General features: G+C 41.3%; 1 protein-coding gene across 1 annotated transcript in view; it reads right to left on the bottom strand.

The window, feature by feature from the left end:
* Positions 1–13,941, bottom strand: part of sorcs1 (sortilin-related VPS10 domain containing receptor 1) — a gene marked incomplete at its 5' end in the record, with an annotated part of 274,435 nt that overhangs the window by 52,849 nt on the left and 207,645 nt on the right. Inside the window, 4 exons of the mRNA XM_080441450.1 lie at positions 3,526–3,628; positions 7,304–7,450; positions 11,366–11,545; positions 13,807–13,896. Coding sequence (XP_080297576.1) covers positions 3,526–3,628; positions 7,304–7,450; positions 11,366–11,545; positions 13,807–13,896 — 520 coding nt within the window. The remainder of the gene's footprint in view (positions 1–3,525; positions 3,629–7,303; positions 7,451–11,365; positions 11,546–13,806; positions 13,897–13,941) is intronic.

Here is a 13,941-nt window from a genome sequence, read left to right as displayed (position 1 = left end):
TTAATTTACCAGCCCTAATGGGTCGGGACCCATGTTAGGGTTGTGGACCCTATTATTATTATGTATTATTAACTTTAAAAATGTACATTTTTTTTTTAATGTATGTACAACTGAGCTTGTAGATGGGCTATTTTCACTAGTTTGGGTCCTGAGAAGACATCAAGTTTCTCTTTTGGGTCTCAAGCTAAAACGTTTGGGAACCACTCCTTTACTTTCAATAATTTAAAGTTTAAATTATTGAAAATGTTTCCTTTTACGTGTAGTCAATGTCCACCCTCCATCACTGCAAGTCTAATTGATGTTGTTTTTTTAGTTTTCAGTCAATGTTGGAGTAAAACTATTTTTTATTCAAATTAGTCCAAAGCCGACAGAGTGATTCAACAGGGGTTCCAATAGTGCAATTATACAGTGCATTGAGACTTTAATTACAATGTCAACTGAACACACAGAAACAGCCATGAACTCACAGTATATACAGTATGCGACAAATTCAGATTTCTGCATTCATTCCTCAACCTCTCCAACCATGTTAATACTTGAGCGGTCCTAATGGTGGGTAGACTACTCTAATAGCTTCCATTTAGCCAGTAATTGGCACCAGGTGGTTAAACACCAGGCTGGAATACAAACACAAGGGAAGCGTGATAACGGCCACTGGTAGGCTAAACTCCTCCCACAGGCCCAGTGAGCTTTGCACTAGAAGCAAAGATTTGAGTTACAAATGTTCGCTTTAAAAAAAAATATATATTCAAAGATTTGCTAAAAAATAATGATTTTTCAAAAATAGCAGATCTACAAGCTCATAGTGCGGCACTTGGTGCCGCGCTATGGGCTTGTATATCTGCTATTTTTGAATAGCCAAAGAAATAGAAAATGATACAAAAATGAAAATGATGCGTTCCCGGTCTTAATGAATAAGGGTGTATTCTTTATGACAGCTAACGTCATTATTACTGTAGGTCAAAAGGTCATATCGAAGTCACAAAGAGACTAAACTAAATGATTAACTTTAGATTACTGCATGCAGAAAGTCCTGGATGTTCCTGTTTAATAAGAAAATGACTGTTGAGGAGTGTCCAATGTCTGTCTATGGAGGGCAAGTGAAAAGCCATTTGATTTGTCCCTCGATCTCTGAAATCTATTTCAAACACTGTTTGATATATTGGTTCAGACACACAAGCTGGCTGTTAGTAACTGTTACACTTTAGAATAATTATCCCTTATAAATAATTACAGAAGATCATGAACACATAGGGTGCCGAACACGGTCTGTCTGAACCGTGTTTTCACAGAGTAGCGCTTTGGTGCCGAACACGGTCTGAACTGTGTTTGGTGTCTTTTTGTTTTTTTTAGTTTTTTTCCATGCGGGAGGGGCTGGAGCAGCTCTGGGATCACCCGTGGTGATTCTGAGAAGGATAGGCCAGATGGATCATCGTGTCAAAAAACATGGCTCCCATCCGCTTCCGGATCTCCTTCTCTAAAACCCCTATAACTCGAAACTTTTTACGCTGGGGAAAACGACTCATTTTGTATGCACGATCGCTCCGCCATTGTTGCTCGCGTGAGAGATGTTATCGTTCCAGGCGTTAGCCAGGACCATCGGTCAAAATGGAGGCATGCTTTTTTTCACATGGAATGCACGTCGTGGAGTCTACAGCTTAAACAGCGCTGCGCAGCTCAACGGTGAGATTTCTGGCACTGAACGTAATCTGTTATTATAAAATGCTGGCACCCAATGTGTTGATACAGAACTTACTAATGACTTGTTAAGTATTTTGTTAATAGTTGATAAACAACTTTTAGAAGTAAACCCCCTATGCTGCCAACTCTCTCTAGTCATGCAACCATCTACTACAACCACCTATACCTATACAACCACACAGCACCTACAGTATACAACCACACAGCACCCACCCTGCACATACAGTACTGGCCTCATGAGGGGACCTATCCGGCTGTGCATGTGTGAGTCCGGCCTTACCTAGATATCAGTGGCTAGCCACCATGGCTAAAGGCTGATAGCCACTATGGTGGGGGTTTATAGAGACCTTAGGCTATAGGCTTCTGTGATGTGACGTGATCGGGCCCTGCTCAACTGTGAGATAACACGCACAGCGCACGCACGCACGCACGCACACGTACTGTCAGGTTGCCTGTGGGAAATGTCCACTGCTATTGAAGTTGACCAACAATTTTCTTTTTTTAAATGAGTGGAAGGTAGAGGACTGAAGACAACCGCAGTCTCAAAGTTACAGAATAATGTTGGAATGGAAACTAAGCCATGTAAGATTGCACTGGTTTGCTGTAAAAGGAGGAGTTCCAGAATTCTCAGCTGCAGTTTCCACCTGGCAGAGACCAGGCCATATCTCTTAGCTGTGTCTGTGCAAGTTAGGTGTTTTTGGTCTTTATCTCTGCGAGCAGGTGTGGAGGAAGTACTCCGATTATTGACTTGAGTAAAAGTAGCAATACCACAATGTGGAATTACTCTGTTACACGTAACATTTCTCTATTCAAAATTGTACCCGAGTAAAAGTACAACATTATTGGCATCACAATTTACCAAAGCTGTCTCAACCTTAAAAGGCATATTGTGACTTATTGACCAAACGTCAACATGTGACTTGAAGGGGGGGCAAAAAAGTCACATGTTGGGGAATATGATTTATGATTCTGGCCCTGTCGGGACCTTTTTTTTGTCGGACAGTCAAAAACGCTGAGAACTGGACTTCCGCATTCCTGGAGTGCGGAAGTCCCGAAAAGTCAACATGTGCCTTATTTGCCCCCGCCCCCCCCCCCCCCCTTCAAGTCACATGTTGACGTTTTGTCAATAAGTCACAATATGACTTTTGGGGGTGAGACAGTGTTGAATTTACATAAGTACTCATTATGCAAATGTCCCATTTCACAAGTTTTGTAAAAAAAAAGTCATAAAAACATAGGTGATCTGTAAGCTCAGCTCACAACGTGTCGCGTCACGACTCAGTGCCATCTGAGTTTCATACCGATAGGCTGGAAGTCAGTTAAGTTCCTTATTTTTTTTCCACTTAAAAAAAAAAGTCCACGTTCATTTGTTAGGTGGAGCTGCAAAAAAGTAGAGTCCTAGAAATGCAGCCTCCTGTACTGCATGCGACATCCAGGCGCTCGAGTAACGCAGTCCCTGCCCACCACCACGGAGGTTGTGGGTTCGAATCCACCGTGGTGCAGCCGACTTTGTCGGGGAGTCTACGTGAACACAATTGGCCCGTTTTCGGGGGAGGGAAGCCGGGCGGGCGGGGAGGGTGATATTGGTCATTGCATGTACTCCTACCAACTGGGGCGGCACCTGTCAGCGCGGAGCGCTGGGCGGGAGGAGTAGGACGAAGGCTCTACGTCCTCCCGGTGGGGGCTCCTCACTGGCAGGTGAGTCAGTAGGATACAGCAGCAGTGACAACACAGAAATGTGTGTGGGGAGGAATTCATTGGCATAACGGATAAATTGGGGAGAAAAAAAAAATGCTACTCCACAGGAGAGCCCACTTCACCTACCTGATGCCACAATGATCCCGGGTGATGAGTCCTTGCTGGCTATGTTTCCTGAAGTGTAGGGGTTAGCTGACACATGGAGATGGAGGTGCAAGGAGCAGTAGGGCTGTAGGATAGCAGAATAAACAAAATCATAATAAGAATAATCATAATTTATGCCAGACACAATAGGTCCAGAGAAAAGTATACATTACAATGCAAAACACTTACCCTACCCACTAACCCTCACCAAGAAAACTCCAGGATCAAAACCACAGGACATTTATGACATGAAACGGACTGTATATTAGGGCTGGACTATTAACTGAAAATATAACCGGTATTTAGAATGAAGAAAACGTCTTTATTGCTCATGTAGGTTAATCGAATAATCGAATAATAAACGAATCAAATGAAAAGTCGAATAGATTTTTTTAGAATCAACTAAATTGATTAGTTTGATCATTTAACTCTGTATTACACTTCCTTGTACAATGATGGTGTACAAAATCGAGAATATTGCCACTTTGTGTCACATTGTGAGCTTGTAGATCTGCTATTTTCACAATAAAAAAAGATAATTATAATCGAGGCAAAAGTATGAAATAATCATGATATTGATAACGCCACAGCCCCACTGCATATCTCTACTGTCGGGCAGAAACCAGCTAACTGCAAAATGTTCATTTTTCAGGAAATGAAAAAACTAAACAAAAAATGGAGTTAGGAGGTTTTGTTCATCATTGATAAGAACAGCTGAATGGACCTCCAAGCTCACAATGAGGTTGGAGGTCAAAAGGGGGTGGAGCCTGGAGTCAGAAAAAACAGCAAAAGGGGGGTGGAGTTAACTGGCTTTGTCAGAAACGATTTTTAATACTTTTCATTGGTTCAATATTTTTCTAATCAACACACAGACGTAAAGGATGTTCAATAGCACTGATTTATGAACAAAAATTCAAAAGCTCAAAAATGGAGTTGGCTGGTTTCTGCCCGACAGCAACGATGTGTCAATTTAAAGAGATTGTAGGCGATTCAGAGATAAACAAAGAAAAAAACTCCAGCAGTTTGTTTCCCCGACCACCAGGGGGTGACGCAGGGAGGACTTCCATAGAGTTAATGGGACTTCTAAACGGGCCATGCCGAATATAGGTTGCTTTATTCGGATACAATTCGCGGAACTGCCCGCCCCTGCCGGTTCTCTGATTTTTTTTTTTAAATAGGCTCTTTCATGACAAATTGACCACATATATTAAGTTAAACAACTAAATTCTATCCAAACGCTATCTGAAAAGTAAATTATGTGCCTCAAAAACGAAGTTTGAGAGCGTTTTTTTTTTATATATTACTTTTTCTTTTTTTTTTTTTTTATATTTTTTTTAAACGAAAGTAAAAGTTCACACGGACACGGACGCGCACGGATGCGCACATTGCGTGCGTTAATTTACGGCCAGAGACAAACATAAACAGTAGGGAAATACGGATTTCAGAAAGAGGACTGTGTTTCAATGCAGGAAAACACCCCAGCATCATTATGGCTGATAGAGGGGAAAAAATGCAAAATATATATATATATAGATATTTTTCAAATTTAGGCTTAATGTTGCCAACAATCCCTTTAACGGTATTCGACATTTCAACTAAAAAGTACAACCCTTCCCCCGAATCACAAGTTTCTTCACAAGCATTGTGTCCCTTACATTGGCTGGTCTCACCATTAATTCTGATTGGGATAACCTTTACCGACACAATTCTCATTACAACCAAGCAAAATGCCAGTGGTGTGCGCCATGTTGTGTGATGGGCTGTTTAGAGGTTTATTAAAACTCTGGCATTTCCTGACAAATGACTGTATAATGTGAGAGGAAAGCGAGGCACGCCACAGAATTAATAATTAGTTCATAAAAAAAGGTGGATTATGTTTTTTGTTTGGGTTATTAGGGTTAGGGTTCGGGTAAGAGAAAACTAGCAAACGTGCTTTGTCACAGAACCTATAGTAAGCTAATCATAATGGGTTGTTTTCTTCTGTCTTGGCACAACTCTCTTCACGAACACACAGTGGTGTAAAGTAACTAAGTACATTTACTCAAGTACTGTACTTAAGTACAATTTTGAGGTACTTTTACTTTACTGGAGTATTTCCAATTGTCTATACTTTTACTTCTACTCCACTACATCTCAGAGACAAATTGTACTTTTACTCCACTACAATTATTTGAAAACTTTAGTTACTAGTTACTTTGCAGATATAAATTATTACATTATAAAACATACATTAACCACATTAGCTCTATTTTATACATAGGCTATATGAAAATAGCCGATCTACAAGCTCACAACGCGTCACATCGCGACGCGTTGTGAGCTTGTAGATCTGCTATTTTCAAACATTTGAATACTTTTACTTTTTGTACTTTAAGTACATTTTTATGCCAATACATTTGTATTTTTACTCAAGTACATTTTTAATTCTGGACTTTTACTTGTAAAAGAGTATTTCTATATTGCAGTATTGGTACTTTTATATAAGTAAAGAATTTGTGTACTTTTTCCACCACTGCGAACACATCAGTAGGCAGGTGATTGCTTGAACTAGCAGTGCATGATTGAAAAAAAAACAGAAGAAATAAGCCTGCCGGCGGAGTAAAGGATAAAGCGAAACATTGCGAACTTTGTAAGCGAGCGAGAAACCTAACGTAGCATGAGAAACGTTGAGCTCAGAGAGGCTTGTTAGGCAGAGACATATCTGTCTTCTCTTGGTCTTTTGACGCCTCTCTAGCCTGCGTTTGGTAAATGGGAGGTCATCTCATTGGGCCGAATGAAAAAACATCTGACCTTTAAGCCCAGCGGTCTCAGAGCAGCTTTGATGGGCGCTGCTCTTTCTGCAGAGCTCCATGCAGCCTCATCAGCGCCGGGATCAAGAAAAAACTTCTGATATAAGGCCTATAGCTTTGATGGAAACGCACTGCAACATCCTCACTGTTTGCCCATGTGTATCCTCTCAGAGTTAAAGGTTTTTCTTTTGTTAACCCATTCAATCCGGGAAGGCATCTGTGTCATTTTAGATTTTTTGATTTTATTTTATACTTTGGCTAGTCAAAAATAGCAGATCTACAAGCTCATAGCGCGGCACCGAGTGCCGCGCTATGAGCTTGTAGATCTGCTATTTTTGAAAAATCATGAAAATGTGTGCAAATCTTTGAATATATATATATTTGTTAAAGCAAAGATAAAAAAAAAAAAAGATCTCAAAATATTTTGTTCCAGGGACCCCCAGAAGCAAAAATGTATATATATATTCAAAGATTTGCACACATTTTCACATTTCTTTTCTCCAAAAAATAGCAGAGCTACAAGCTATATGAAATATATGAAAATGTGTGCAAATCTTTGAATATATATATATATATATTTTTAAGCGAACATTGGTAACTCCAATCTTTGCTTCTGGGGGGGGGTCCCTGGAACAAAACGTGTTGAGATGGGGGAGTCCGCGACCAAATACATATCATTTTGGGTGGTCCTTGACATGAAAAAGTTTGAGAACCACTGATATTATAGCAACATAAGGTTTACAGTAAACTGTTAGGATTTAGAAGACATTTGTAGATGCGGAATTCCCGGATTGAATGGGTTAAAATAAGTGTTAAATACAGGGATTTGGGGCAATGGTGGCCTAAAGGCTGGAGCCGAGGAGCTCACGTGTTGCCGGAATAAAGTTAGAAAACTACTAGACTAGTCAAAAATGAAATAGAAAACATGTAAGGTAATGAAAAATTCTAAACCATAACGGACACACACTTACCAAAACACAGTGGATGTTGTTTCCCTTCAGACCGGTGCTCGGAGCCTGCAGCAGCCTCCAGTCTCTGCCTCTGTTGTACGTGATGTAAGTCTTCACCTGGTTGTCCGTTCTCCTGTTGGCCAGGAACATCCCCTTAATCCCTGCCACCTAGGAGACATCAACCACCCAGAGTGGTTTACATATCACACTGATGTTAACCACTCTATCGTTACATCCAAAAACTGTCAAAAATAGTCAACAAAAAATATGAAAAATACAAATAAACGATTGGCTTTTCTTCCACGCACATGTTGACAATTCTCAAGGTGGGGTTCGGGGACCCCCAGGGGTCCTGGGAGGGGGGGGGGTTCCAGGGGGTCCCCAGCAAAATGTGTTAATATAGCATCACAATAATTTTAACCACTTTAACCTTTTATACTTTGGCTTGCACACATTTTCACGATTTTTAAAAAATAGCAGATCTACAAGCTCATAGCGCGGCACCTAGTGCCGCGCTATGAGCTTGTAGATCTGCTATTTTTGAAATATATATTTTAATAGCGAACATTTGTAACTCAAATCTTTGCTTCTGCGGGTCCCTGGAACAAAATAGTTTGAGATAGGGGTCAGCGGCCAAATACATATCATTTTGGGGGTCCTTAACATGAGAAGGATTGAGAACCACTTCTGTAGGCTATATAATCCGATGGAAATCACAAGCCCAGTGACAAGCTTACCACTTCTGTATTTCCAACTAAATCCAATAGTGTATACATAATGCTGCGCAGGAAATTACTAATGATTATCTGGGGTCTCTTTGCCAATCAATATGTGTCTGAGAGTGTGTGAAAGAATCTCACATGTTGACGTCGTTGGAAACAAGCTTTAGGGATACTCTAGTGAGTCAAATGACAGTACTGGCATCAGCTGGTGAAACCCCGTCCTCTCGATAAATTGACTGATGCTTCAATGTGGCCTGGAGCAGACATTTAGCATAATATGCTAAATGTTTGCTTCAGGCCACATTGAAACATGTTTTTGTTGTGTTTGAGGTGGTGACCCCCAATCAAGCCAATGGATTTGATTCGGTCACTGGGGCCCAAATGAAAGGGCTTTTCAGGCGAGGGAGGTATCATGAACAAGCCTAATTATTTGACTCAGAGATCGTATTTTGACTCCAACAAATGCCTGATGCTAGGGGTGCAACGGTTAATCAAACTAATTGTTTAATTGATTATAAAAAGATAATCGATTTTACGAAAAAAATAAGAAGTTTTTCAAAAATAGCAGATCTACAAGCTCATAGCGCGGCACAGAGTGCCGTGCTACGAGCTTGTAGATCTGCTATTTTTTGGGATTTTTTTGCAAATCTTTGAATATATATATTTCTTTCTTTATTTTATTTAAAAAAAAAATATATATATTTTGTATAATCGGGGTTAAATTAGCGAAAATAGATGATCTACTGGCTTCACAATGCGACACGTTGTGAGCTTGTAGATCTGCTATTTCCACACACAAAAAAAGGATTACATTTGTTTCACTTTCACTTGTTGATATATATATAAAAAAATAAACACAATAAAGCACGCTTCAAAAAACAAATCGATAGAATAATCACAAAGAACATATTGGATAGTTGCAGCATACCTGATGCTGATATTTCCTTCTTAGAAACACGCGGAATGCTTTTACCTATCCTTGCCTTTGTATCGAGTACATTTGGCGAACTAATATCAGCAGTTATTCATCAAGAAAGGAATAATCTCAGCTCCCCCCCCCTGACAAAAATCTATATCCTTGGCCCAGTCTGTTATTGCCTTTGTTGGCGTCAGCACTCTGAAAGCTGCTTCGTATTCACACACTGTGTTCTGCAAACAGTAGACCCTACCTACAGCGGCAAGATCTGCTTCCAAAATGAGGCGTACGTTTCATTCTCTCTATCTCCCATAGTGCTGAAATATTGATCGCTGGCTATAATAACCCTCCATGCTGGCCAATCGTCAATCAAATGCATTTTCTTTCTAATATCAGGGAAAGGTTGCCAAAATGGAAACAGCAGGAACAGAAATGTCTGGAACGCTGTTAGCTACACCACTCTCCCCCACATCTTACTTGCTTCTAGAACTGCATTTCAGTGTTTTAACACACTAGTGCCCATACGATTATGTAAAACAAAAGGCTCATTTTGCTATTGTTACCTGAATCCTATAAGGTTTGCTGTGAGAATGTGACATAAAACCTCTCAAAGTGTTCTGTGTCTCCACAGATACCCATCAATTCTCAGGAGACACCCGCCTGCCTGAAAGCAGCCTACCTGCTGACCAGAAACCAGCCTATACCAGAAACCAACCTACCAGATACCAGCCTATACCAGAAACCAGCCCACCAGATACCAGCCTACCAAAAATCGGCCTACCAACCTACAGTACCAGAGACAAGCTTAGCAGATACCAGCAGCAGCCTACCAGTTACCAATCTACCAGAAACCAGCCTAGCAGATACCAGCCTAGCAGATACCAGCCTAGCAGATACCACCAGCCTAGCAGATACCACCAGCCTAGCAGATACCACCAGCCTAGCAGATACCACCAGCCTAGCAGATACCACCAGCCTAGCAGATACCACCAGCCTAGCAGATAACACCAGCCTACCAGATACCAGCTACCAGCATAACCACCAGTAGCAGCCTACCAACCCATAGATATATAAACCTAGACACCTCATTGGCCTCTGCAGTTCATTGGAGCGACCTGTATCGCTCTGGCGGCCGCCGTAGAGGGCAAGCTGCCACTCAAAGTGACTACTGGCCAATCACAGCGCGTTGACTACTGGACAATCATAGCGCGTCGAACTGACTAGTCATGGCTGGGTTACGAAAAGACCCGCCCCCACCTGCCTTTGATTGGCCTACCGGACGCACGCGGAAACTTCCCGAGGGAGGGGGCGGAAGCTGGTGCGCGCCCGAGATACAGACGCCTCAGAGCCGGAGGAGGCGTCTACCTTTATATGTCTATGTACCAACCATCGTTGCTGGAGTGGCCCTTTATGAACCACCTCTGCGACAGTATACTCACTTTTAGACAGGAACTCCATTGATTAGGAAACACACAGATAGACAAACAGGCAGACACATACCTTGTTTGTACGTGGGGGACATTAGTGAAGACAGTGAACAGAAACAAGATGGCCATTGCTACAGCACATGTAACTATTTGGCAGTGGTGGAAAGTAACTGAGTACATTTACTTAAGTAGGTACTTAAGTACAATTTTGAGGTATTTGTACTTTACTTGGGTATTTCCAATTTCCAATACTTTTACTTCTACTCCACTACATCTCAGAGGCAAATATTGTACTTTTACTCCACTACAATTATTTGAAAACTTTAGTTACTAGTTACTTTGCAATAATCAATTATTATATTATAAAGCATACATTAACCACTTTTGCCCTATTTTATACATAGGCTATTTGAAAATAGCCGATCTAAAAGCTCACAACGCGTTGGCCTACTTGTTGTTAACTAGTTGTACGAACTCTTGTTTTATTTTTTTATTGTTTTATTGGATCTTGTTTAGTCGATACACTTATTTGTTTTAGCTCCTGCTCATTTGATTTTGCTATTTTGTCTCATCTGTTTAAGAAAGTAGGTAGCTGATATATTGCACTTTTACCTTAGCGCTAGGTATACTCTTGGTTGCTTGTTTTTGCAGAAAATGCACTTAAGACTTCTGGTGATTAGTAGTTTTCGTTCCCTACCTATGTTGAATGCACTTATTGTAAGTCGCTTTGGATAAAAGCGTCTGCTAAATGACTGTAATGTAATGTAATGTTGTGATGCGACGCGTTGTGAGCTTGTAGATCTGCTATTTTCAAATATTTTAGTACTTTTACTTTTGGTACTTTAAGTACATTTTGATACCAATACTTTAGTACTATTACTCAAGTAAATTTAGAATTCCGGACTTTTACTTGTAACTTGAGTACTTCTACATTGCAGTATTGATACTTTTACTTAAGTAAAACATTTGAGTACTTTTTCCACCACTGACTATTTTGGTTGGTTTGTGGACATTTTACCTCGTAGAGGTCGACCATCACGTTGCCCTCCAGACCCATGCTGCTGACCACGTTCTCCAGGGCCAGCGTGTAGTAGACCCCTGCCGTTCGCGACACGTACAGGTTGTAGGTTTCGTTCTGGTTCCACTCCTGGACGGCCGCCACCACGCGGTTGTCATCGGTACTGATCACATGCAGCTCCTAGAGAAGAGACATAGACCCCCGGAGGCGATGGATGTTAAGATCTATAAGTGTCAGTCAAGCCTGAGTTATACTACAGTATGTTCAGTGGTGTAAAGTAATTAGGTACAGGTACTCAAGTACTGTACTTAAGTACAATTTTGAGGTACTTTTACTTTACTGGAGTATTTCCAATTGTCTATACTTTTACTTCTACTCCACTACATCTCAGAGGCAAATATTATACTTTTACTCCACTGATTTGAAAACTTTAGTTACTAGTTACTTTGCAGGTATAAATTATTATATTATAAAACATACATTAACCACTTTAGCCCTATGTTATACATAGCCACAATTTGAATAGCCAAAGAAATCTAAAGTGACACAGATGCGTTCCAGGTCTTAATGGGAAAAACAATAACATGACATTTCATCAAAACGTTTCAAAATCTCTCAAAACTTGTGAAACCGTGTCACGATGGTACGCATTGTGAGCTTGCAGATTGCCTATTTTCGCTGCACAACACCGTCAAACGGCGAAGTATAAAACAGGGCTTAAGTTGTTAAACATATTCAGTAATCACAAGCAGAATATTTAGCATTCACATAATTTGCATCTCTAACTTTGAGGATATTGCACTTTAATATGAGATCATTGTGATTGTCGGGCAGAGCTTATGCAAAGGACCGCACGCTGCTCGGCTGTGTGTTTAATTTACCCCCGACTGTGCCAACAACACCTTGGAGAGAAACGAGAGCGACCGTGACGAACATGGCTTGATTGAATAAAACATGTTTATTTGTCAACGGGGGTGTGACGAGGATATGGCCGTGCACACAAACAGAGCTGCCCGGAATAACAATTCCGGAGCCCCAGTGTGATTCATTTTTGGCCTTGATTCAAACACAAAATATCAAAGATCGCGACAGGCAGAGCCAGCTGTGAAGCGCTCTAAGTTGAGCCAATGTTTCAACAGAGATGGGAGTTCATTGTTTCCATGACTTTGACGGCTGAACCTCTAACACAACACGGACGTGGAACTGTGGAATGGGTTCTGTGGCAAAAAAAAAAACTAAGCCAAACTAAAAACAACAACATCAAAACATCTCTCATGTATTCTTTTTTAAAAGACAATCTTTTCAACATTTCTGCTTTATTTCGATATTGTCAGTGAGAGAGAGGCATGAAAGGTGGACAGAGAACGTACAGAATTGTACACACACACACACACATGCACGCACGCACGCGGACGGAGAGGGGCAAATGCAGCTATTCGAACCGGTTGTCTCTCAAGAGTCCAATGGTGCCGGAGATTAGCTGTTCACTAATCTCTAAAGAACAGATTCAGAGCTACGCTACTGAATCTGTCGAGAGCCCCTTTCAGAACGTGTGCGCGTTAGCTTACAAGTGGGCGTGCCTTCAGATCAGGAAGCAGGCCGCGCTTTACCCAATCAAATGTAGTGGGCGGGATTTACTGTCTGTGCGCCCCTTCCCACTGAAAACAAAAACTGAAAATCATTTAACAATAGCGTCCTTGGAGCAGACAAAACCACGGAAAGATATTCACATTTTAACTTGCTCTTTCATCATAGAAACAAGCAGGCTTATAACCAAAACGATCCATGTTCTCTGGGAGAAGTGGTGTTAGTGTTCCGTGTAGAAATATTGTTAGTGGGAATTAAAACATAAGCGCACCACCGGAAGTAGAGCGCTGAGGGCAGACCAAAACCCCGGTTTCCTTGCGCACGGGTGCTCCATTGAGCTCGGCCCAGAGCCAAGTGAAAGAGTAAAAAACAGCAGAGGGCGCTGTTTTTCCTTTTTATTTGGCGATGGGTTCCCAGATTGGCTGTTCACAGACACACACACATGGACAACACACACACACACAGACACACAAACACACGGACGGACGGACGGACGGACGGACGGGAGGGGCAAATGCATAATCCCCACCCCCGGGCCGTTCTGGCCTGGCGGGGATAATGAGGACTTTTGATTGATTGATTGAATACTTTAATCAGAAATGTAAACAGCACGTGGTACAGTAAGATATTAGGAGTATTTTTTTCTTTTTTTTTTGTCGCATTCCTGAGCCAATAATTCGATCATAATAATAAAGAACCTAACGTATCCGGTAGGAGACACAAAGAGTCCTTGTGGGTGAACTATTCTTTTAAGGCTAAAAAGGATAACACAAAAAAGTCACCTTCAGTCTAAAGACGTACAGTGTAGTGTTGGGACAGATTTGTGCCAGACAGTGCAGTGGAATAAAACTCACCTTGGGCAGAGTGTACTTGGGCAGCTTCATGGGCGTAAACACGTCTCTCTTGGCTGACACATAGTAGATTGGCCGCCCACCAGTTGAGACCTGAGTGTGATGAAACCATGCAGGGAAAACACAGAGAAACAGGCA

The sequence above is a fragment of the Gymnoscopelus braueri genome (assembly GCF_963280865.1).
Source record: "Gymnoscopelus braueri genome assembly, chromosome: 2".
NCBI classification, from domain to species: domain Eukaryota; kingdom Metazoa; phylum Chordata; class Actinopteri; order Myctophiformes; family Myctophidae; genus Gymnoscopelus; species Gymnoscopelus braueri.
Note: the sequence above shows the minus strand (reverse complement) of the source record. Positions and strands in the feature narration are given on the sequence as shown.